The sequence below is a fragment of the Lissotriton vulgaris genome, chromosome 3_2 (assembly GCF_964263255.1).
Source record: "Lissotriton vulgaris chromosome 3_2, aLisVul1.2, whole genome shotgun sequence".
Lineage (NCBI taxonomy): Eukaryota > Metazoa > Chordata > Amphibia > Caudata > Salamandridae > Lissotriton > Lissotriton vulgaris.
This window is the reverse complement of record NC_141690.1, coordinates 6,516,472-6,542,852: the sequence shown is the minus strand read 5'-3', so window position 1 is coordinate 6,542,852 and position 26,381 is coordinate 6,516,472. Positions and strand designations below refer to the sequence as shown.

Sequence of the window (26,381 nt, the reverse complement as noted above, 5' to 3'; positions counted from 1 at the left end):
CTGAAAGCAGCAAGTGGCCTGGGGAAGCTCACAAAGGCAGCAAGCCTTTGAAGCTTCCTCTTCGTGGACCCTGCCCATCCTGAGGGAGGAGGCTTATCACCTCGTCCCAGGATGTGCCTAGTTTCAGGCCCCAGAGAGCAGCAGGCTCTTGAACCAGGGGTCCAAAAACAAGTCTGGTGGTGGCAGCTGAAGGCAGCCACTCAACCTGGACACTAGTGGTAGGTCGTTTTTCAGTGGGCATCTCTAAAATGCCCTCTGTGTGCATTTGTCATTAAATCCCACACTAGCATTACTGTAGGTGTAATGTGCTGAGAAGTTTGATATACTCTTATTGGCAGCACTGCACTTTCTAAGTCTAAGAAGGGACTTAGACACTGTAGGAGTACAGGGCTCATGCACCTGTACCCTCACCACTGGTATAGTGCACGCAGCCAGAGGGGTGACTGATCTATGCCAGGGCTGTGGGTTGTAGGCATGGCACACAGGGATGTGTAAGCAAAATGTTCTGGATGGATGCACAGCTTGTTTAAATTAAAGATTTATCTGTTCTTAGGTTCACCGCAGGTGGCGTTATTACCCCTAAACACGCCTCTTAGTAACTAATATGAACGTGATTCCAGTGGGTCACTGGGACCTTCCCTTTGGGAACACTTTTTCTCCTCTTATAACATCAGAGGATTCCACACAATTTTGTCCATGGTTTGAATTATTTTATTTCTTCAATTTTTCAAAAGGTTTAAAGTTCATTTACATGATTTCATTGTTCATCATTGAGGCATCATCATTATAAATTGAATCCAATGCATTTCGCGCTAACTAAGAGCCCTTCATCAGGGAATGACACTGTTAAAAAGAAGTAGATACCACTTATTTGAAAACATAAGTCATGTGAATATCAAAACCATTATAACATTTTCAATACGAAATAATTAAAGCATATACGTTTGTGTGCCATGTCAATTGATGTGTTGGTACTATCCAAGCGCATAAATGAAAACCAGGTTCTATAGAAACATAATTGCGTAAAAACAACTTACATGCCAGTCTTTGTTCGTTCTGTATCGGAACGCTAAACACAAGTAAAAGACAAAATCAGCGTGTTGTTCATGTTAGTTTGGCCTGCAGATAATAGATTTAACACGCGATGTTTAATTCACTAACCTGGAGTTTTTGCTTAAAGATCTTAATAATCGCTATGCGGGATCCTTCAATTTCGGAACGCCATTAGCGGAGGTAAAAACAAACAAAGACTGGCATGTAAGTTGTTTTTACGCAATTATGTTTCTATAGAACCTGGTTTTCATTTATGCGCTTGGATAGTACCAACACATCAATTGACATGGCACACAAACGTATATGCTTTAATTATTTCGTATTGAAAATGTTATAATGGTTTTGATATTCACATGACTTATGTTTTCAAATAAGTGGTATCTACTTCTTTTTAACAGTGTCATTCCCTGATGAAGGGCTCTTAGTTAGCCGGAAATGCATTGGATTCAATTTATAATGATGATGCCTCAATGATGAACAATGAAATCATGTAAATGAACTTTAAACCTTTTGAAAAATTGAAGAAATAAAATAATTCAAACCATGGACAAAATTGTGTGGAATCCTCTGATGTTATAAGAGGAGAAAAAGTGTTCCCAAAGGGATGGTCCCAGTGACCCACTGGAATCATGTTCATATTAGTTACACAGGGATGTGTGCCATGTTCACTCTTCACTTTGTTCTGCACTAAGACACACAGCCTGCAACGGCAGTGTTTGAGTGTAATGATACAGGGCCTCTAAGGGTGGCACAATAAGTGCTGCAGCCCTTAGAGGTCTTCCCTGGTCAAGTGCCCCGAGAACCTGTGTACCATTTACCAGGGGCTGACCTGTGGCCAGAGATGCCAATTCGATTTTGTTTTTAATGCAGGTTTAAGGAAAGAACATAGGCCCTGGGCACCTGATTGGTAGGAGCCCGGGACGCACTCAGTCAAAGCACATCACAAGTTCAGCAAAAAGTGGGAGCAACCATGCAGAAAGAGATCACTTTCTCACACAACCCCTTCCACCCCTAAACGAAAGAGGATGAGACTAACCTTTCCCTAGAAAGTCTTCATTTTCTAAGTGGGAGAACCTGGAAAGTCCATCTGCGTTGGCATGGGCAGGCCCAGGTCTGTATTCCACTACAAAGGCTATTCCCTGTAGGTAGATGGACCACCTTAACAGTTTAGGATTTTTACCTTTCATCTACACTAGCCATCTGAGAGGTCTGTGATCAGTTTGAACTAGGAAATGAGTACCAAACAAGTATGGTCTCAGCTTCTTCAGGGATCCAAGCATAGCAAAGGCCTCCCTCTCAATGGCACTCCAACGTTGCTCCCTGGGGAGAAGCCTTCTGCTTATAAAAGCAACAGGTTGGTCTTGGCCTTCATGATTGTTCTGGGATAGGACCACTCCTATCCCTAGCTCAGAGGCATCAGTCTGCACAATGAACTGCTTGGCATAGTCTGGAGCTTTGAGAATTGGCGCTGAGCACATTGCCTCTTTCATGGTGTCAAAAGCCTTTTGACAGCTAACTGTCCAGTTTACCTTTTTAGGTATGTTCTTGGAGGTAAGTTCTGTGAGGGGGGCCACAATGGACCCATATCCCTTCACAAACCTCCTGTAGTACCCAGTCAAGCCAAGGAATGCCCAGACTTAGGTTGGGTTGTTGGAGCTGCCCAGTCCAGGGTGGCCTGGTTCTTGGGCTGTAAGGATTGTACTTGACCTCCACCAACAAGGTGGCCCAGGTACACCACAGTTCCCTGCCCTTTCTGGCATTCGTTAAACCAAAGGGTATAACAGTAAACTGATAATGCCCATCAGGTGTGGAGAATGCTGTCTTTTCTTTTGCTTCTGGTGCCATGCCAATCTGCCAGTACCCTGCAGTTAAGTCAAAGGTACTTAGACATTTGGCTTCACCTTTTTTGTCTATCAGTTTATCTGCTCTTGGAATAGGGTAAGCATCTGTCTATGTGTCAGAGTTGAGCCCTCTATAGTCCAAACAGAACCTCATTTCTCTCTTTCCACCCTGTGGATGAGGTTTGGGTACTAGAACCACTGGGCTGGCCCAGGGGTTCTCAGAGTGTTAAGTAACCCCTAACTCCAGCATCTGGCTAACTTCAGCTCTGATGCTTTCCTTGACTTGATCAGAGGGGTGATAGATTTTGTTTTCAACAGGTGAACTGTCACCAGTGTTCACATCATGGGTACACCAGTGTTCGAGGCATGTGGGCTGCTGAATTCATATCTGTGCATAGATCGCCGCCTAGTGTTGGGTCCGGATGATTGCACATTGTTGTCCTGGAAGTGTCTTCGAAGTATCACGAGATAGGTGGCTCCTCCCCTGGACTACAGTGCGCATGGGCATCGCCTCCATCCCCAGATTGTTTTTTTCCGCCATTGGGTTCGGATGTGTTTCGGTTCCCTCTGTCGGGACCGATAGTTTGTTTAAGTTTCTACTTGAGACCAAAAGGTCTTTAGGCTGGGCGTCGGTATTGTTTCGTTCGGGTTTGTCTTCCTTCTCAGCTCCGAACGATTCCTGCCCCTCCGCGTGCTGTCGGCGCGGACGGGCCTACTCGACGCTCCAAGTTCCTGAACATGGAACGGACTCCGTTCAAGAGGTGCCCGGTGTGCACCTCCAAGTATTCACACCTCGACGTGCACCCTGTGTGCAACAAGTGTTTATCACCGGACCATGACGAGGCCAGATGTATGGCCTGCTCAAAGTTCCGGTGCAAGAAGACCCTAAAGCATCGTCGGGCCGCTCGACTCCAGGCCCAGTTGTCGGCACCCCCGCCGGACAACATCTTTGAAGAATTTGAAGAAGACGAAGATGTCTTTCAGGTTTCGGTCTCTAGCCCTGCGTCGGAGGGAGATGACTACGACGCGGGAGATGAGGAGTTTGATGAAGCCGGCGACGAGGTAGGGGACGACGATGGGGCCATTGCCACCGTGGGGGATAGCTCGGAGGAAGAGCACCCTCAAACTGACTCAGGGGTCAATCCCCAACATACGGCCCAGGTCGAGGGATCGCCTTCGGGCCTTACCCAAGACCTTGCTAATAGTCCAGCTGCCCCGCCTCTCGGCCCGGCCACGGACATTTCTGATGCGCCACTCCCGTTGAAGAAAACGAAAGTGAAGCCATCGGGATCCACACCATCGGTTTCGAAACCGAAAGTGAAAGCTCCACTGGTGGGACAGAAGGCTCTAGAGGCGTCAACACCTAAGAAAGTCAAAATGGCCGACTTGAAGAGCCACGCCAAGATGGCCGACCCCAAAGCCTCGGGGTCGACGCCGAAGGCAAAGGCAGCCGACGCGGCTGCGTCGGCGCCGAAGATGGTCGAGGTCGATGACCCGAAAAAGGCTCCAAAGAAGCGTCAAGGCGATTCCAAAGCTCCGGCTGCGCCGGCTCCGGCCGTCGGGGCCAAGGATGGCAAGGTGTCGGCTCCGAAGACGCTGCCTCCGGCAGACCCGACTCCCGACTCGGGGAAATCGCTCGAGACGGTCAAGCCCTCTTCAACCTTGACGAAGAAGGTCGCGGAGTCCCTGCAACGGATTCGGAAGGACGCTGTGGTTCCCGAACCGGAGGGCGTGAAGCCGAAGACCGCATCGAAGCCGGCAAAGGTGCAAACGCCTATTCGCTACACCCTGCCGCCAAAGTCGACGCCGAAAGCCTTCGCTCCGAAGCAGGGGGCGGACGTGCCCTCGAAGGAGTTGTCGACGTCCAAAGCGTCATTGGTGGTGTCGAAGCTTCGGCTCCAGCCACTCGCGGAGGAAGAGCGCCGAGAGGTCATCATCGACGCCAATACGGGAAAATTGTCCCTCCTCAAACGGAAAATCACCACGGAGCCGGTGCTAGAACATTTTCGGATTCCTCTTAAGAACAAGAAGGACTCGACGGGCGCTTCGGCCCCTATGGAGCCTTCGTCTCCCAAACGTGTTGAACGTTCTCCAACGCGTTCCAACGCGGGGGAGGGTGACGATGAAGAGGAGGTCGAGTACAACTATCCGGCGTACTCGGATCCGGAGGAGGAACATGAACCTTGGTCGGCCGGAGCTGACCCAGACGACCCGCAATCGGGTCAGGAACCGCAGCTCTTTGCAGCAAAGACCTCACCGACGGAGGACTCTGCAGCCTTCAACGCCTTGATTGAGAGGGCCGCAGCTAACCATGATGTCGAGCTCCACTCAGATCCTGTGGATGTGGATTTTTTGTTTGACACTTTCTCAGTGGCCGAGAAGTCAGTCAAGACATTGCCAATGCTCAAAGGAGTGTTAAAGCACGCGCCGGAGGTCTTCAAGGAGCCCACTCGGGCGCGTGTCATCAATCCTCGAATTGATAAAAAGTATAAGGCAGCGCCCTCGGATCCAACATACATCAAGGGACACTTGCCACTAGACTCTTTGGTTGTATCCAACGCTCGGAAGAGGGCGAATTCACAGACAACTGGTGACGCTCCTCCCCCAGACAAAGAGTCGAAAATATTTGAGGCCTCAGGAAAAAGGATTGCTGCGCAGGCAGCTAACATCTGGCGAATCTCAAACACGCAGGCCCTACTTGCACGCTACGATAGGGCTCACTATGACACCCTAGAAACACTGTTGCAGCACTTACCTGACCAGTACAAGGAGGCAGGGGAGATGTTAATTCAGGAGGGCAAGCTAATCACTAACGCTTCCATCAAATGTGCGCTAGATGTTGCTGACACTGCCTCCAGGGCAATCAACACTAGTGTGTTGCTGAGAAGACATGCATGGCTTCGGATATCAGGCTTTAAACCAGATATACAAACAACCATACTCAACCAAACGGTTAATCCTGACCACCTGTTTGGCCCCGAGGTGGATGCGACACTGGAAAAAATGAAAAAAGACACAGACACTGCTAAGTCTATGGGGGCCCTCCAATCTCAGCAGTTTCGGGGTGGTTCTTTTCGCCGCTCCAATACCAGAGGCACCTCAAGGGGTCAAGCATCGCAAGCCACACAGTACTATAAGGGCAATACCCAGACCTCATACACCAACAAGGGTAGAGGTGGCTACAGAGGCAACAACGTCAAGGGCAGGGGACGTGGAAACAATAGCTCCAGGTCCACCACCGCCAACAAGTAGTGACGTCTTGTCACTGCCCCCCGACCACACAACACCGGTCGGGGGGAGACTCCAGCAGTTCCTGCCCGCGTGGAAATCCATCACCACGGACAGGTGGGTCAGATCTCTTATCCAGTACGGTTACTGTCTGGAACTTACTTCCACTCCACCAAACATACCTCCAAGAAGCCGTCCTATGTCCGGCGAGCACTTGCACTTGTTGCAGCAGGAGGTCACAGTCATGCTGCAAAAAGGGGCAATAGAGCTCGTTCCACTGCAAGAAAGGGGAACAGGGGTTTACTCCCTGTATTTTTTAATCCCCAAAAAGGACGGATCCCTCAGGCCCATCCTGGACCTCAGGCCCCTCAACTGGTATATTCTCTCGGAGCACTTCCATATGCTCACGTTACAGCAGGTACTCCCTCTGCTTCAACAGGGGGACTTCCTGGCTACGTTGGACCTAAAGGATGCATACTTTCATATCCCCCTGCATCCTTCCCACAGGAAGTATCTCAGATTCACAATCCAAGACCAGCACTACCAGTTCAGGGTTCTGCCGTTCGGGGTCACCACAGCGCCAAGAGTCTTTACAAAGTGCCTGGCGACTGTGGCGGCGCATCTACGACGCCAAAACGTCCACGTCTATCCTTATCTGGACGACTGGCTCATTCAGGCAAGAACAGAACAGCAGTGCGCAGACCACGTGTCACGCACTATTCATCTCCTGCACGATCTGGGATTCTCGCTGAACTATCCAAAATCCCATCTCCAGCCCGCCCATGTACGGCAGTATCTGGGCGCGACGATAAACACACTGGCAGCCACTGCGCAGCCAAACTCAGTGAGAATCGCCAGCATCCAAACGCTGATCCAACGATTCAGACCTCAGCACTCGCTTCCAGCGAAGGTGTTCATGCAGTTGATAGGCATGATGGCCTCCTGCATCTCCATCGTCCCGCACGCAAGACTACATATGCGCCCGCTTCAGGAGTGCCTGGCACGTCAGTGGACTCAGGCTCATGGGCAACTGACAGACCTAGTGTTGGTGAGCGGTCGGGCGTACAACTCTCTGCATTGGTGGAATCCACAAAACCTTTGCAAGGGCCGACCGTTCCAGGAGCCTGTGCCACAGATTATTCTGACAACGGACGCTTCTCTCCAGGGATGGGGAGCGCATGTACTCCATTACACGGTGCAGGGACTATGGACACTACAGCAGAGGAAGATGCACATCAACGTTCTGGAACTGATGGCAATCTTCATGGCTTTAAAGGCATTCAAAGTACATCTGTGCAACAAGGTCGTGTTGATCCGGACGGACAACATGACGGCCATGTACTACATTCAGAAGCAGGGAGGAACACACTCTCCGCAGCTGTCTCATCTGGCTCAGAGCATGTGGAAGTGGGCCATTCAGAGGAACATCTTCCTCATGGCGGAGCATCTCCCGGGCAAAGACAACCAGATGGCGGACCTGCTCAGCAGGCACAGCCACCAAATGCACGAGTGGGAGATACATCCATCAGTACTCCAACCGTACTTCCAAAGGTGGGGTCATCCAGAGATAGACCTGTTCGCCACAAAGGAGAACGCAAAATGCCAAAGCTTCGCCGCCAGGTTCCCACACCCGCAATCGCAGGGCAATGCGATGTGGATGAACTGGTCAGGCAGATTTGCGTACGCTTTTCCCCCAGCACCTCTGATACCGCTGGTGGCACGCAAACTCAGGCAGCACTCGATGACTCTCATCCTGGTTGCTCCAACGTGGGCTCGCCAACCATGGTACACCACGTTTCTAGAACTCTCCGTGGTACCGCATCAAAGGCTTCATCTCACCCCCAGCCTTCTGACGCAGAGCCATGGCGACATTCAGCACCCAGATCCGCAACAGCTCAACCTGGCGATCTGGCTCCTGAAGTCCTAGAGTTTGGCTACCTCAATCTTCCCCCCGATTGCATGGACATCATTCGGGAGGCAAGGAAGCCCACTACTCGAGCTTGTTACGCGGCCAAGTGGAAGCGGTTTGTCATGTACTGTGTAAACCACGATATTGACCCACTGGACGCTTCCATTCAGAACATTATTTGCTACCTGTTCCACCTGTACCAATGCAATTTGGCGTACTCTTCCATCCGCATTCATTTGTCTGCGATGGCAGCATACCTTCAGAATAGGCAACACCTATCCCTTTTTAAGGTCCCTGCTATCAAGGCTTTTCTGGAAGGACTCAAGAGAGTCATCCCGCCACGGACACCACCAGCTCCAGAATGGAACCTCAATGTGGTTCTTACAAGGCTGATGGGTCCTCCCTTTGAGCCACTGCACTCTTGTGAGCTTCAGTTTCTGACTTGGAAGGTTGCTTTCTTAGTAGCAATTACATCGCTACGGAGGGTTAGCGAGTTGCAGGCGCTCACCATCCAGGAACCTTTCTTCCAAGTACACGCTAACAGGGTGGTGCTCCGCACTAACCCTAAATTCCTACCCAAGGTTGTATCTCAATTCCACATGAACCAAACAATTGAGTTGCCAGTGTTTTTTCAAAACCCAGAGTCACTGGCGGAGCGGATGCTCCACACCCTTGATGTTAAAGGAGCCTTAATGTACTACGTGGACAGGACTAAAGATTTTCGTAAGACCAAGCAACTCTTTGTTGCATTTGCCTCACACCACAAGGGAAATGCTATCTCCAAAGCTGGGATCGCTAGGTGGATAGTGAAATGCATTCAGATCTGTTACGCTAAAGCTAAACGAACTCTCACAATTCCACCAAGAGCCCACTCCACCAGAAAGATGGGGGCCTCTATGGCTTTCCTAGGTAACATTCCCTTAGAAGATATTTGTAGAGCAGCCACATGGTCTACCACACATACCTTCACTAAACATTACTGTGTAGATGTGCACTCTAAACAGCAGGCAGCTGTTGGTCAGGCTGTTCCCAAAACGCTTTTTCAAACTGCTGCAGCTGGCACGGGCGGCCGCCGCTAATGGAGGGACTGCTATGTATTCTATGCACAGATATGAATTCAGCAGCCCACATGCCTCGAACTGCAAATGCTACTTACCAGTATGCATCTGTTCTTGGCATGTAGGGCTGCTGACATTCATATCGCCCGCCCTCCTCCCCGGCGCCTGTAGCAGCTGCAGTATTTCTTTACACATATTTTTCATACTCTTAGCATAGGGCATCACTCACATATTTCACTCCATCTCTGCCAATGGCTAAAAACAATCTGGGGATGGAGGCGATGCCCATGCGCACTGTAGTCCAGGGGAGGAGCCACCTATCTCGTGATACTTCGAAGACTCTTCCAGGACAACAATGTGCAATCATCCGGACCCAACACTAGGCGGCGATCTATGCACAGATATGAATGTCAGCAGCCCTACATGCCAAGAACAGATGCATACTGGTAAGTAGCATTTGCATTGTCTGACCAGGGGTCAAGGAAAAGAGCTTTGCATACTGCTGCAAGACCTGCTTGCAATCAGTCTGCTGTTGGGCTGAGAGGGTGTCTGAAAAGACAACTCCATCCACTGACCCATCTTTTAGGCTGTATGAGAGGAGGTCAGGGACAGGTTCACTCCCTGTGTCCTGAGCCTCATCAGTCACCATAAGCATGGTGATGTCAGCCCTATCATGGAAAAGCTTAAGGCGGTTCACATGTGCCCAGGTCAACCAAGTAGGTGACCTCACTTTTATTTTCTGGGATCGAGTAAGGGCCACCCAATCTGTCCTGGAAAGCCCTTGATGCCACTGTCTCCAAAATCCACACCTTCTCCCCAGGTTGAAATTCTACCAGTGTAGCTTTTTGGTCATACCAGTGCTTCTGGCTGGCCTCAAAATGTTTGGATGCTTTTTCCATGTACTCAGTGATTCTGGGCCTTAGGCCAATCACATAGTCCTCAATATTTGGGTTCTTGGAGAGGCTTCTCCCAACCCTCTTTTACAAAACAGAGTGGTCCCCTCACAGCATGGTCAAACAATTTAAAAAGGGGAAAACCCTACTACTTTCTGAAGCACCTCTCTGTAATCGAAAAGCAAGCATGGTAAGAGGACATCCCATCTCCTTTTGATTTTTTCAGGGAGCCCCAAAATCATGGCTTTCAAAGTCTTGTTGGATCTCTCAGCAATGCCATTGTTTTGTGAGTGATAGGGTGTAGTAAACTTGCACTGCACTCCACATTCAAATTCAAAATAAACTTTATTTGATTTATAAATAAATCATAAAAGCACAGCCTAATAATATACACATTCCAAAACATTACATTATAAAATTTTAAAACTCCAGAATCCAAATTCAAATAGTTATCATGCATGTATAAACAGGCATAACTTATGAAATACATCAATCTTATAAATATTTCATTACATGAAATTTTAGAAGACGCTCTCTTGGCTACTTCAGCACAGATCAATATCACATAGAACTCTTAAACCTGATCATATTTAAAAAAAAAATAAAACAATGGATTCCATGATCACTCCACACTCTTTCTACATGTGTTTAAGGTAAGCAGACAAGACATGAAGTTGGAACCTCTGTCTGAAACCACCTCCTTAGGAAACCCCACTGTGGTGAAGACACCAATGAGGGCCAGGAGCTGTAGTAGTCCTAGGGGGAATTGCCTCAGGATACCTGGTGGCATGATCCACTACCACTAGTATGAATTTGTTTCCTGATGCTGTGGGAGGTTCTAGTAGCCCCGCTATGTCCACACCTGCCCTTTCAAAGGGAACCCCAACCACTGGTAGTGGTATCAAGGGGGCCTTTGGGTGTCCATGTACATTGCCACTGGCTTGGCACAGGAGCTGACAAAACTCCTTTACTTTCTGAGACATCTGGGGCCAGTAAAAGTGGCTAACTATCCTTTCTCAGGTTTAGGTTTGGCCCAGATGCCCAGCTAGAGGGATGTCATGAGCTAAAGTGGAGTTCTGGACTTTTTGGTTCCGTCCAGAGGTGTCAGGGATAACACCCGAAGACCCCGGAGTTCTACCTGTCTCGGTGCACAAATAAACGGAAACACGGGCTTCTCGATGGTGGCGTCAAAGACCAAAGGTTTATTACTGCAGGGACACAGAAGTCACAGAAACTACACACGGGCAGTATCTAGGAGCCTGTTCGATTTGTACAAAGAGGGTTGCTCCTTATATACTAAATATTAGGCTTCGGGCAAATTCTTTACATGTTAGTACATTCCCAAACCTTTGTGTCCTAAACAATAAATATTTGGCGTTGCACAGGAATCGTCAACAATATCTGATGTCAAAACATTACGAACGAGGGGTTCACCCTGTTCCATCATAATCCCATGTCAACTTTTCATTCAAGAGCCGGACCGCCTCATCGTAAATTTCGTTACCTCCCCCTAATAAAGGCCCAGAAGGAAAGGAGCAGAGCCAGGTGCAGAAGATAGAAAAGCAGGATAAGAGATGTTTGTGGGTCGTAAATGGGCAAGGCTACCGGCTTCGGCCGCCTAATCATGATCAGGCCAACGAACACGAGAACCAGTATAGCAGGACTGGCCTCAGGCAGAGGAGGCAGTTTCTGTCGAGTCATGCAACCATGGCGTTTTCTGTCTAAAGGTGCACGTGTCACTAGAGAGGTGAATCGCCGGCCAAAGCCTACGTGTCCTTAATCGAAATGAAGTAATCAGAGGTCATTGCGTGTCCATTGTCTATGTGAGGGCAAGAAATACAAAATGGCTGCCGTAATCTAAGATGGATGCCATGGGTAGATCAGAAATGTGTTTGTAACAGGTGTACTCTTGCTCGTAGCATAGCGAAAACACCAGGATATGCTAAATGGATCATTTGCGGTTCACTGATACCAAAATTATGTATTTACGACAATGTTGAAAACACGGGTTCAAATCATCACAGAACCTCAAAAGTTAGGAGGAACTCCCTGTACTTCTGAGGCACTACCACTCTCCTAGTGGCTCCAGGGTTGGGATCTCTGGCATCAGTGTACAGCAGTCCCTCTTTTCAATAAACTCTGTGGGTACCACTGATGTCTCCCTTTTCCTGTGCAGCAGCTTGCTACCTCAGGCTTTCAAGAGTTGAACAGTCCTGCTGTCCAAGGCACAGCCCTTCCCTGGGCCCAAGAGTTCAACCTGGTAAGGGTCAAGCGACATGGGCTCAGTTCCCTCTGGGGTGTCCAAGTCTTTTAACTTAAGAAAGGAGTCCTGATCCTTTTGCTGTACAGAAGCTGGTTTCCCGGTCTTCTTACCTTTCCTCTTGGAAGGTTGGACCATACTTTCAGGCTCCAACCCTTCTTTTTCACCCTGTTTTCTGCTCTGTGCTCTTATTTTTACACACACCATCTCACGGATATCCAGCATTGCTGTATGGGTTTTCAATTCAACCTCAGCCCATGCTGAGCTTTCCAGGTCATTGCCAAGCAGATATGCAGATGGTAGCTTTGGCGAGACCACTATCTGTTTCAGGCCAGAAACTACCTCAACCCTCTCCCCCAGTTTAATGTCACCATAGCCATTGCATGGTTAGTGGTAACACTTGTCAGCATTGGTGACAGGCCTTTAAAGGATCAAAGTTCTTCCCTCTGACTTGTTAGTAGATTGGGAAGAGTTTTGGGACCCACCACCCTGTGCAGGTTTTTGGGGCCCTTTTGAAGGCTCAGGCTTTTTAGCTTGGGAATTCTCACCACCTTTCCCCTGGGGAGGTTTTGTAACCCCTTTTTTTTGGTTACCCCCATGGTTTGTTTTTGTCACCCTGTCTGCCTTCTTTCCCAATTCTTGGGGAGAAATTAGACCTAGGTCTGCCAAATGCTGATGTAACGTTTCATTAGTGCAATTACTTAAAATATGTCCTTTCATACACAGATTGTTTAGTCCATTGAAATCATGCACATTGTATCCAGTTAACCAACCATCTAGTGTTTTAACTGAGTAGTCTACAAAGTCAATCCAGGATTATTTTTGGGGTTAGTGAGCCCCCCCTGAATCTAATTCTATATTCCTCAGTTGTGAGTCCCAATCGCTCAATCAGAGTTCTCTTCATGAGGTCATAAGACCCAGCATCTGTCTCAGAAAGGATCAGGAGTCTGTCTCTGCAGTTACCTGAGAACAGTTCCCAAAGGAGTGGCCCCCAATGTGACTTCTTCACTTTTCTCATTTCACCTGCCCTCTCAAAGGCTGTGAACCATTTATGATATCATCACTCTCTTCATACTGAGGGACAATCCCTCTAGGGATTTTAGGATCATAAGATTGCTCTTTAACCTCATTTAGTAAATTGCTGCCACCATTGATGGATGCTAGGCCCATATTCATATTCTCTCTCTCTCTCTCTCTCTCTCTCTTTCTCTTTTTCTCTCTCTCTCTCTCTCTCTCTCTCTCTCGCTCTTTCGATATCTCTCTCTCGATCTCTCTCTCGATCTCTCTCTCTCTCTCCTCCTCCTCCTCCTCCTCCTCCTCCTCCTCCTCCTCCTCCTCTTCCTCCTCCTCCTCCACCACCCCCTCCTCCTCCCAACAACCTGGTCTCTAGATCTGGTCAACCTTGCTAAAAGGCTGTCCTCCTCATTGAGGTTGTCCTCCATGTCCTCAGTGGTACCTGATCCACCTGTGTGAGATTTAGGCACTGAGAGGTTGACTCTTGGAGTCTGAGACCCTTCACCATATTGTGTTTGTATGTCCTGAATACTGTGGTGGGCGCAGAAAAAGGTTGCGCCTGATCTGTTTGTTCATGGAGATACTACATTTTAGAGAGGCAAAACGAATACTGGCGACAGACACATCTGGCCCGGTTGTTTTTTCCATGAGTCTCATCTTGTTCAATATCTGGACAAACCGGGAGAGGTTCCTAAAATTGTAATTTATAGCATTTTAGTATATGGGCTGTCCTGTGGAATATATTTTATGTATTTATGTATTATGTTCATAATTGTGTTTGTAAAGTTAATATTTATCGGTCAACTCTCCTGAAAAGCACTTTTCCGAACAGCTGTAATGAAATTGCATTGCACGAGGTCTGCTGGTATTAGGAGTTATGATTTTTTTAAAAATGTTTTATTACATTATATTTATGCATCAAGGACAATGAATGAAGTGAAATCTGTTATATGTATCATATGGATGTTTTGTTACTTTTTTTGTTATGAAACTGAATAAAGAATGTTAAAACTGGAATTTTGGGGACTTTAGCTTGGTGATCTGGAGGATTCTAATGTGGCACTTTTGGTCTGCTAACTGGGGCTCTGTACACTTGTAAAATAACACTACTGCTGAAACTTATGCAATGCCAATGCCAAACAAAAACACAAAGCAGATAACGAAAACAACAAAATTACATGTGCAATAAGCCTTGAACTATCCATTCCCTCGTATTTCAGCAGGACAGTATTCGCATTTGCAGAAGCATATTATCTGAGATCATCTAACTGCTTCTTCCATGCCTACCTTGAACTTGGATCCAATTGGTGCCTGTCCACTAACTGTAGGACAGCCTTTTATGTAACCTTATCAAAACAGCAAATCTTCTTTATTTCTGTGAAAAAACTCATGTCTCCGCTAATTCTTCTATAAACTCAGTTGGATTATTAAACACAGAACCAGGATGCCTACAAGTGCTCTTCATGAACATAAACTCACTCCTAGACCCAGTGCTTCCTCCATCCAAACAAAAGTTAGTCGTTTCTCTGATCAGGGTAATCTAACAGGTAGACCTTTACTAAAAGAAGCCCAAGCATGTGGAGATCATCTGTTGTTCTTTACAGTAACAAAAAAACCCTACAACGTTAAGTTATGTTAAATATCGGGTCACATGTATGTACCGTTTTAGGGCTCGTGATGCGAAAAACCCTTTTGTATGGGGTTTGAAAATGGACCTGTAAATTCCTCACGCTCGTGCGTGTGAGTTTCCATTTGCGGCCTGCTATTGGCCTTTCACTGCTTGCTGTTCTGTAAAATAGACACCAATAGGCCAGAGGCGAGCGCACAGCTCCGCCCCTGGCCTTATTGGTGTCTATTACGCGCATTTCCTGACATATGCTTTAAATTATTGTGCCCAGACACGGGCCGCCATAATTGAAAGCATAAGTGCGCGCGCACTTGTTTACGACTTTTGCGATCGCTTTCAGTGCCTGCCTTCGGGTGATGCTTGTTTCACTTTGTGTTCGTCCAGCTTTCTTCTTCATCTCCCCCCCCCCCCCGCATCTCTCTCTCGAGTGTTTTTTGCTTCACACTTTCATGCTTCTTTCGGGGACCCTGTTCTTTTCTGCTCAACCCTGTTCCTCTTTTTGTTCCTTGTTCCCGTCTGTCTTTCGTTGCTCTCCTTTTGTAAAGTGTTGTCTTAAGAGCCCTTCCTGCCTCCATACGTGCGGCTTGTGATGAACAGGCGGATGGACTGCTGATGCTTCTGTTCACGCCGCTAGGTCAGGGGCAGAGTCAGAGACACCGTCTGTGTGTCGGTGACATTCCGCTGGACAGGGTCAGCCTCCGCTCCTAGGACTGAAATAAACTGTTCCAGCAAACACACCGGCGCGCAGACATCAGAAGAACGGGTCTTGGCGCTGAGTGCCGTTTTCAGATGTTACTCAGTTTATGTGCTACTGGTTTTTCACAAACAGTGAAACAAGTGATATCTATTTGCTATAGATGAACACGCAGGCCCCAGTGACCCTCTTGTAGTCCTAGTGAAATCGCAAGGCAGTTCAGAGGTATAATATTCAAGTAATGGCGAGAATGGCAGTGCTAATATAAATGCTGAGAAGGATAATACTATAGCAATAAGAAGTGCTGTTGTTAATATAGCGCTGCTATTGATATATTATTGTCGCTCCTCCTATTATGTTATTACCTTTGTAATATTACATGCTCTTATTAATTATTGTGCTTATTAGCATTGCTATTTTCCTAATATTAATATTTATTATTATTATACTAAGAATAATACCCGACGTATTGCACAATACTAATTAATTGCCTGTGGTGGGTACATCCCTACAAAAAAATATTTCCGTTCTAAATCGGTTACTGGCACTCAGTCACGTGATTCGTATTTATCAAAAGTTGAAACGGATATTTGGCGTCTGTACATAAACCGGGCCGGTAGGCGCTGTCGGGTGAGTGGAGAGATGAAAGGCCGTTGTCCTCTGGGCTGTGGTAAATAGTCACAGGTGTGCGTCCGTTGCCTCGGCCTTCAAGCCTCGAGCTGGTTCTCGGACAGCCGCTTCCACTTCTTTCGAAGCTTGGCAAGTGATGCTTGCAATCAATAGTACCAGCAGGAATCATGTTCCACTAAAAGCACATAAAAATATACCAGAACGCTCCCATCCTGCGCAGAAATTGTTTTCCGCAAATTGGTAGCCCCGTCTGAGAGTGACTTATAAACCTAAAATTGGTGTAAAACTCCTACCTTGAAATGATGAATTCATACAAAAAGTTTGTATTTGAAGACTGCAATGCAGTGCAAACATGTCTCATATTTATGTCTCTGTATCTTCGACGCTTGCATGATTGCTGTGCCTTCTGCTGTTTCAGCATTGTGTGTATGTGTATGCATATATGTGAGGCGCACTATCTGATGCGTGCTGTTTGGTCTGTGTCTACCTGGGAAGAGCGACGTGCTTGTGTTTGTGTGTGTGGGTGTGGTGTGTGTGGTGCGTGTATGTGCTTCATGTTGTGTTTTTATGTCTTATGTGCTTAGTGTAATAGTATGATTAGTGTCAGATTTGGGGTGAGGTATGTGAAACGTGCGCTGCTTGCTGTGTCTGACTGACATCTATGCTACATGGAGTGCTTGTTTTTAAGGTTGCAAATGGCCCAATTCGCAGAATCTGACCATTTGCAACTGGAAAAAAAGCTTTTCTAATGTACCAAACCCCATTTTGCGATTCAGCGACCTATTACCGAATTGCCAAATAGGTGCGTGATTCGCTATTAGGAAGGGGTGTTTTTAAGGCATCCCTTCCTAATACCGAATGGCGACGGTATGTAAGAATATTTTGTGACCAAAATGCGGTCACAAAATATTCTCATTTTACCACTTACTTCTAGTAGGTGGTAGCGCATTCACAAACGGGAAGGTGTCCCCACTGGATCCCTTCCACTTTAGGAATGGTGGAGAAAACGTTTTTTCAAAGCAGTCAATGGTCCCAAGTGCCACTGCCTGCTCTTAAAAAATGAAAAAAAGTTATCATTTTTCTTTTTTAAATGCAACCCGTTTTCCGGTAAGGGAAACGGGCTGCAATTTAAAAGAAAATGCTTGCTTTATTTAAAAGCATTCATGGACCTGGTTGTCTGCTGACCCCAGCAGGCCACCATCCCCTTGATTTTAGTGATTCCCAATGGGTCGCAAATTGCAACCTATCTCATTAAAATTCATGAGGTAGGTCGATTTGCGACCGACTAGGAATCGCTATATGAAACCATAAGTGGCACAATATAGACCAAAAAAATGCAGGTTTTTAGTTTTTTTAGGATTGTGAAGGAATGTATTGGGTACAGAGGACGGGGTATGCCCTTCCACTTAGAGGCGGCAAGGTAAGAGATCTGGTTGTGGGTGGATGCAGAGCAGAGCCATGTCCATTTGAGTTGTGTGCTGGAGCGGGTGGTCTGAGTATAAGAGTTTCTATTGGAGAGGTATTGAGGTTCAGAGAAGAGAAGTGTCCTGTGGGTGTGACAGAATAACTTAAAAAGACACCTTTTTGTATGGAAAGCCAGTGAAGAAATAGTAAGAGATAACCAGTAGAAGTGCAATGGGGGCATTGAAAACTAAGTGGGCCGAGATCCTGATGTCCAAGACATTGCCTTAATCGCCACAGCTTGTGATGAGCCCTTGGATAATGGATGTGCAGGAAACCATAGAGAGCCAAAGAAATATTTTGCACAGAGTCTTGGACAAGGTGAAATCCAGATTGAGTTCAAGATTTCCTGAGGAATTCGTAGGCTACAGGATGTCACCTAGTTCTTCTGGTCAAAAACCATGAGACCGCCGGGAGGTGGTGTTCCCAAATAGCATCACCTCCATTTTGTCACTGTTTAATTTTTAACAATGCAAGCACACGCAGTGGTCTACCTGCAGCACGCAAGCACTGAAATGACACATTTGCGGTCAATATTTTCAGATACAGAGATAACAAGATGGCTGTCATCGGCATAAGATATTTTATCAAACGCAAAGGATCTGATGGTGTTGACCAGAGGGGTCATATACAGGTTGAAGAGGGCGGGTCTAAGAGAGGATGCCTGGGGACACTGCAAAACAGTGAGGCGGTATTGGAGATAAAGGGAGAGAGGAGAACAGATAAATAAGTATTGGGGAATGTTTTTTTTTTTTACTTTAATGCATCAAGGAACACCCCATTTTCAAGAAGACATTGATGGAGAATCACATGGGATACTGTATGAAAACTCGTACAATACAAAACTGTTGAACACCTTGATAATAACTAGATAGCGTAGTCTCCCCAGGGAAACAATCCATACAAGGCTCTGTGGTCTCATGTCTCTCCCAGCAGACTGTCAGCTGACTTTTGTTCTAGTCAATAAATAAGCCATTTTTCATGATGCTTTATGCTCATATAGTTTAGTGCATTTCAAAGAAGATTTCAGAGTGGGGCAGTTTTTTATTTTTTTTTATTTTTAAAAACCTTTATTGTGCAATATCCGCAGACGATTATGGGCCTACAACCATCCGGCCGGCCTCGACGTCAATTGAAGCACATACGCAAATTATACGGTGACTCAGTAGTACCACAATACGAAATAGCAAGCATTCCAAGTTACACTGAAAACATATCGGACTGCTGAGACACAAGAGGAATTAAGGTTCGTTTTAAAAATTTTTTAAGGTAAGTCTTAAAATTTAGAATAGGAGAAGGATCAGAAGCCATACAATCCGCCGAAGGCACAGAGTGGGCAATGCATACCACAGGATATCAAACGAGCGTAAAACACAATCGGAAGAGCGGCACATTGATACGCATATCAGGATAAAGAGCACATATACATGTTACGTACCAGTCATTACCCACCCCCTGCCGAGCCTCCCTGCTGATCTAGAAGAAGGGAAAGAAAAAGATGAAAAGAACTAAGGAAAGGAAGAGAAGAAATAAAGGCCCATAGGAACTTAAAACGCACAAAACAAACCCCCCCCCCCAACCCCCACCCTACACGCATGCAGAGGCTACGGCCTACACCCCCCTAGCAGTGTGCCTGTCGCCCAAGAAAGAGTACCCGAAATATAGAGATAGAAATGAGAAAGAAAGAAAAGAAAAAGGTCATATGAAGCCGATGGAGGGCCCTCCCTACGTGCTCCCGGTCTCCCTTACCACAAATGTATCCTCCACCCCAAGAGCAACAGTAAACAACAGTAAGCAATTAATACGGTAGAAAAGGGGGAGCGGTATCACATACTGCGCAAATAAGTGTGTCATAGGAACACTCCGACCCGCTTCCCCGCCAGCCAATTAGACATCAACCGTGAAAGAGAACCACTTAGCCCTGGCCTGTTCGTGTGAGTCCCCCGAGGTATGCCCGCCTAGTAAAGCCCGTCCCAGCCAACACAAAAGAACAAAATGGCCTCGCAGGGCAGAAGAGCGGCATGCAAATACAAAATGGACGTTGCCGATCACCAATAGATCCATCTGCGCTGACGACCATCACCCCCAGTTCCGTCCGATGACACGTATTCCACAGCAAGGAAACAAGGGAGAGGAAAAAGGAGGTAGTCACAGGAGCCAACAGTTGCAAGAACAGTGTCTGGGCCAATAGTGGTAGAACAATGGACGAAGCCACAGTCCTCAGCTGTGAGAGAAATCCTTCAGTATAGTAGAAGCAGACGGACAGCTGTCCGCAGGCACCAACGTAGTACGGGATCATCCATTCCTCTCCGCACCCATGTGGAACCATAGTATCCTCCTCAAGGACAGGCAGAGGCAAATCCTCGCACATCTGGGAGCCATCTGACCGTAGTCGCCCCAGTGTGAGCGCAATATCGTCCAGCTTTCTTCCCAACTCTCGGGAACCATCCTCCCACACAGACTGTAGGTCACCAAGGGCAGCAAGAACGTCGCCACAGGAGAGTGCAGGCTGTATTCCCAACACCACATCATGACGCGGTGATTCGCGCTTCCCATCACATAGCACTTCAGTAGGCAGATTAATGCACTCCATCCTATTCAGGCAGCCATCAGGCGTTTCCACCTTGTAGGAAGAATGGAGGTGAAGCAGGGTCGAGGCCAGCTTGGGTGTGCTACAATCCGAATCACCAAGTCCTCCAAAGCACACGTTTAAGGAGCGGTCTCCGGTAATGGTCATCCCCTCTCCGACTCAGGGCTAGCAGCAAATTCGGTAGCGGCCCGCGAAAACCGGGCAAGTTCGAAAATGGAGACGATACAGCTCACCTCCAACGTTGAGCAATTAAACAGTATGCCCAGTGAGCCCCCATCTCGAGGATGTACTCCGGTCGCGTAGCGTGACAAGCAGCGCTCCTGCAGAAGAATTGTTACTTTTTTTCCCCTCGGTAGTCATTTCGTCCCGAGGGACCAGCTCCGCCCAGGCCCAGCTGGCCGCTGTTGATCAATTGACACCCGGCCGTATTTCGCAGCAGAGGTCCCGGCTCCAGGGTTGATGAGGCCGCCAACTAACTTCGAGGATTTCTCCGGTTACAAGGCAGGCAGAGACATCGAGATCACGCGAGTGATACCTGTGCGCATTCACCGGCACCCCACTGTAGCGCGATCACAGGATCATGAGCAGGATTGCAGTGCGGGGCTCGGAGGCTTGCGGAGCCGGGAGCCTACGCTTCCACTCCGATCGCCATCTTGGCTCCTCCCGAGTGGGGCAGTTTTTTAACATCATAGGGATCTCATCACAACTTCAAAACATTATAATCTACCAACAGCACCTGTTTAAGCAATACTGATCAATTGCTCTAAGGAAACATTTTATAAGCATTGCAGAATTAAAATACTTTGTCTGCTTCTCCAAAAAGTTACATTCCCTCTGTGTGCCTCCTTGCCTTCTTAAAAATACATTTCAAAGCGGACACCAGCAGTATGCTACATAGATTATGAGTGTATATATGTGTGTGGTATCACCATGTGTGTGGTATGATAGCAGAAATAGAGCTAAAGGGCAGCAGAGTGCTTCCGGGTCGAATACAGATAGAATCAAAGTTATTGGCAGCGTGGAAAGAGGGGGTCTACAAGAGGAGGTGGACTATTTACTGTGTCGCTATGAAGTGTTAATTATATTTGACATTGTCTCATTTCAATTTTTTTTTCTACACAGTTGAAGTTGCAATGGATTACCTACTGGAACTTTCAACTGCAGCTAAAGGAACATCAAAAGAATGCTGTCCTGATGGTAGTGGATTTGATTCAATAGCCATATACCTGGAGGATGCGAAACAGGCTCATTCTGTTGAAGGGAACAATGTTTTGCCGAATGATTTTGCACAATTTACAAACTCAGCAGACACAGACCCGTCCGCAAGTATGTTGTTGACCAAGGAGTTTGATATATTGATACAAAATGAATTTGAGAAATGCAGCCGTAGTTCCTATCTTTCACCCTGTAACTCAGACACTGAAAGAGTTTCTGAGCCACTGGACTATGTAACTGGTAGCAGTGAACTTCCAGGATTGGGGAGCTCTAGTGTGAATTTAAATAGCATGCAAGAGAAGGATAAATGTTTTAATTGCTTCTCAGTCCGACCAAGCCAAAACAGCTTTGCATCTTTTCAGCCAGAGTTGGTAAAATGGAGTGTGCAAACTGATGATGCAACTGTGGACACAAGTGCCTTTTCAGCTGAACTTGAACTGAACTGCCAGGAAAGTACACTCTCCGATAATGGTGCATTCTCAAAACCTGTGCACTTGGAAGGGTTTGAGAGTGGTCATTTAAATAGGGACCTGGGTAACACATCTGATTCTTGTCAAAAGCAACATTGCAATCATCCTATTCTTCCAGTTCTTAACCGTTCACTGACTTTGGAACAATCTGACATACCATTCCTTAGTCAACAAGATGACATAATTTTTTCAAGTAATCCTCCGAATAAAGATGACTTGTCTAGTATTGTCCATGGTGCACCGAATACAGATGCCCTCCAGTCTGACAATGAATTCAGTTCCCAACGGACTGCCTGGAACCCATTGGCTAGTGAGTTTTACCCATCCAGCTATCACAATTTTATCACTCCTGTTGCATTCAGTCCTGGTCACTGGACACCTGCATTGAACCAGGGAGGATATAGGAGAAGTGTTGATGGTTCTCCCGAGAAGTGTTTAAATGCCTGGGTTAGCAACCCATTCACATCAAAAGACCAAGGACAGCAATCTGGTAACCTCAAATTGCCTCCATTGAATCAATCGGTTATTCCAAGTGTGAAAAAAAAGAAACGCATTTTAGGCAAAGTTCTTCTCCTGCTACGAGGCGCCCCTGGCTCTGGAAAATCTACTTTAGCAAGGTATAACATTTTTAATAAGCATTGTTATTAAATAATCAGAAAATTCAGCATGTAAGCTGGAGAAGTTATTGATGTGCTTGTGTATATGGATATGAAATAAGCTGTGTTGCATGCGTTAAGGTAATGATCAGCTTGGAAAAAGTGCCTTATTACGGAACCCCATAAAATAATTTTCACGAAACTGTTTAATATCAATTTGGAAATACTATTATTCATTCTCTAGCGTTGTAATTTTTTTTTGGATAAATTATTGTAGAGTGAAAATGAAATGGCGTAAAAGGTGTATAATTAATAAATAGTAAAACACTGTTCGAGGCATATGAGCTGCAGATTGTACACTGTGCATAGATCGCCACCTAGTGTTGGGCTGGATGTTTGCAGTTTGTTGTTGTCCTGAAAAGTTCTTTGGAAGTCACGAGATAGGTGACTCCTCCTTAGGACCACATTGCTCATGGGCATCGGCTCCATCCCCAGATTGTTTTTTTCCGCCATCGGGTTTGGATGTGTTTCCTGCGCTCCGGTTTGGAACCAAATTTCCTTCGGCGCGCAATCCTCACCCAGTTCGACGGTATTGTCTCGATCGCGATCTGCAACGCGATTCTCTACCAACTTCGAAGTCTTCAATTCCGGTCGTTGACGAAGGCCTTTGGGCCTACCTAGGCCTCACTTTCTGGCTCATGGAAAGGATGCCATTCAAGAAGTGTACACAATGTGGGTCAAAGTTTCCCCACACCGACCTACATGAGATGTGTAACCTGTGCCTTTCACCGGAGCACGAGGCCAAAGACTGTTTGGCATGTGCCTCATTCCGCTCCAAGGAGACAATCCAGGACCGACAAGCTCGAAAACTATGACTCGCTCGTCAGCTCCGATTCCAGACGATATCTTCGAAGAGGGCGTCGACGTGCCAGAACACCAGCACGCCGAAGAGAGTATTGGATCATCAGATGCCGAAGACTCCGACGTCGAGGATTTCACTCCAGCTCAACGGGTCGTAAGTAAGACCTTCGACCCCACCCCTTCCTCGACACCCTCTAAAAAGGCTTCGGTCACACCCTCACCTTCGGGCTCGGGTGCACACTGAGACACTGCTTCTAACGCCCCGCCTTTGGGCCTGGCAAAGAAGACCACAAAGCCTTCAGGCGGCTCGGGCTCGAGCCAGCCTACTTCCGGTGCCGACCCAGTACCAACACCGTAGAAAAAGCCATCTTCCTCTTCCACGTCGACCGTTGCTTCAACACCCAAGCACACGGCGCCGAAGACTGGCAGCGGTTCACCGACACCGAAACCGCACTCTGAGCCGTGCAAAAAATCAACCAAAGCTCCAGATTCACACGCATCGGAGCTGAAAAAACCCTTGGAACCGAAAAAACAGGTTCCCGTAAAAGACACTTCGAAAGGGCACACTCCTAAGCCAACTGCCGACTCGGTGCCTAAAAAACCTACGTAGCCGAAAATTTCGACGCCAAAGGATCTACTTGGCTCACAAGAGCTTTTTACACCGTATCCACAACAAAAAACTCTTGTAAAGGGTCCCAAAACTGGACAATTGACTTTCAGCTCCAAGAAGAGACCACTTGAGGCGCCAGCACCTCCTCCCCCTGCAAAGAAGTGAGACATTGTAACCTCTCCATTAAGGGTCCCTTCTCCTCCACCTCCCCATACTATTCCTACTCATACACCTCCTCCACCACAGCATTCACCTACACCATCTCCTAATCCAGACGATGATAGACACAGATTCTGATTGTGAAGGTGGGGGTGCACATTACCCACCACAGGCTAATAGTCCCCTTCAGTCACCTAATCCATGGGAGTATTACAACACCCCTGATGTGCCTTATGTCCCACAGGATGATGTTTATCCTTCCAGACCTTCCCCACCAGAGGACACCATAGGGTTTAACCTGCTAGTCCAGAGGGCTGCACAATATCATGGGGTGGACTTACACACTGACGCAGTGGAGGAAGACTTCCTATTAGACACTTTTGACAACACACAAAGGTCTTCGGCCATCTTACCAATGCTTTAGGGCGTCATCAAGCATGCAACAGAAATCTTTAAAGACCCCGTTAAAGCTAGAGTCCTCAATCCCCCATTGAGAAAAAATATAAAGCTGCCCCTACAGAACCAGCTTATATTAAAGGGCTGGCACAATTAGATTCTTTAGTGGTATCCAATTCACAGCCTTCACCTGTATGGAATTTAAATGTCGTTTTCACATGGCTAATGGGGCTTCCCTTCGAACCCCTACACAAATGTGAATTACAATGTTTAACCTGGAAGGTTGCGTTCCTAGTAGCTATTACTTCCTTGCGCAGAGTTACTGAACTACAAGCACTAACCATTCAAGAACCCTTTTTGCAAATGCATCAAAATAAGATTGTTCTGCGTACCAACCTAAAATTTCTGTCTAAAGTAATTTCTCCATTCCATCTTAATCAATCTGTGGAACTGCCCGTTTTCTTCTCGCAACCATAGTCAGTAGCAGAAAGAGCTCTTCACACATTAGATGTCAAAAGAGCGTTGCTATACTACATAGAAAGAACACAACCCTTTCGTAAGACAAACCAACTTTTTGTGTCTTTCTAACCACCGCACAAGGGCAATCCCATTTCAAAATCTGCAATAGCTAGATGAATTGTCAAATGCATACAGATTTGCTACCACAAAGCTAAACGTACGCTATCTGTTCCTCCTAAAGCCCACTTTACCAGAAAGATAGGGGCTTCAATGGTATTTTTAGGGAACATTCCCCTAGATGACATCTGCAGAGCAGCCACATGGGCTACATCGCACACATTCACAAAACACTATTGTGTAGATGTGCAAACAAATCAACAAGCTAATGTGGGCCAGGCTGTTCTCAAAACATTATTCCAAACTACTGCAACAGATGGGGGTGGTCACCGCTAAGAGTGGGTACTGCTATATAATCTATGCATAGTGTACAATCTGCAGCTCATATGTCTCGAACAGAAAATGCTACTTGCCAGTATGCATCTGTTCTTGGCATGTAGAACTGTAGAGTTGTACACACCCACCCGTCTCCCGGCTACCCTTGTCTGTTCAAGTATTATCTTAATTAGCTATAAATTACACGGGCGTCCTTCCTGCACTTGCAAAGCTCCATCATTTCCCTAATGGCGAAAAACAATCTGGGGATGGAGCCGATGCCCATTTGCAATGTGGTCCTAAGGAGGAGTCCCCTATCTCGTGACTTCCAAAGAACTTTTCATGACAACAACAAACTGCAAACATCCGGGCCCGACACTAGGTGGCAATCTATGCATAGTGTACAACTCTGCACCTCTACATGCCAAGAACAGATGCATACTGGTAAGTAGCATTTTCCTTGTCCTACCTCCTTTGTGTGAGGCCTGAGTGGGAGGAAACTTTAAGTTAGTGCATTGTGTGTGGTGGATTGACAAGGTTCCTAGTATATTGACTTTCTCTTCCAGTGGAGTCCAGGATCGGTGAGTCTACTCCTCAGAAGCCAACCATTCAGTATGATTTTCTTCCACAAGCAGGAGTTACTCCAGCAACACAACACTGCCATTCTAACCCATGACCATGACTTGCCCACTAGATTGGTCCTTTTTGAATTAGTTTTGGCCAAGCTGGCGAGAAGTAGCCCATTAACTACTTGGTTGCCTTTCTTTTATTTTATGGGTTGGACCAATGTGCATACCTCACAGGCATGAGAGCCATCCTTTTGTCTGTAGACTTCTATTGGGTCTCCTCTAGAGTGAGTGCACATAGTGATAAAGTAAATGGAATTTCTGATAGAGACTTCTAAGCGCACATACCTTACCTAAAG

At 46.8% G+C, this 26,381-nt stretch overlaps 1 protein-coding gene across 5 annotated transcripts in view; it reads left to right on the top strand.

The window, feature by feature from the left end:
* The window catches only part of N4BP2 (NEDD4 binding protein 2), a 1,381,310-nt gene that overhangs the window by 193,141 nt on the left and 1,161,788 nt on the right, over positions 1-26,381 (top strand). For all 5 annotated transcript variants that reach the window (XM_086963958.1, XM_086963954.1, XM_086963956.1 and 2 more), the window contains one exon: positions 21,381-22,560. In XM_086963958.1, coding sequence (XP_086820084.1) covers positions 21,381-22,560 — 1,180 coding nt within the window. The remainder of the gene's footprint in view (positions 1-21,380; positions 22,561-26,381) is intronic.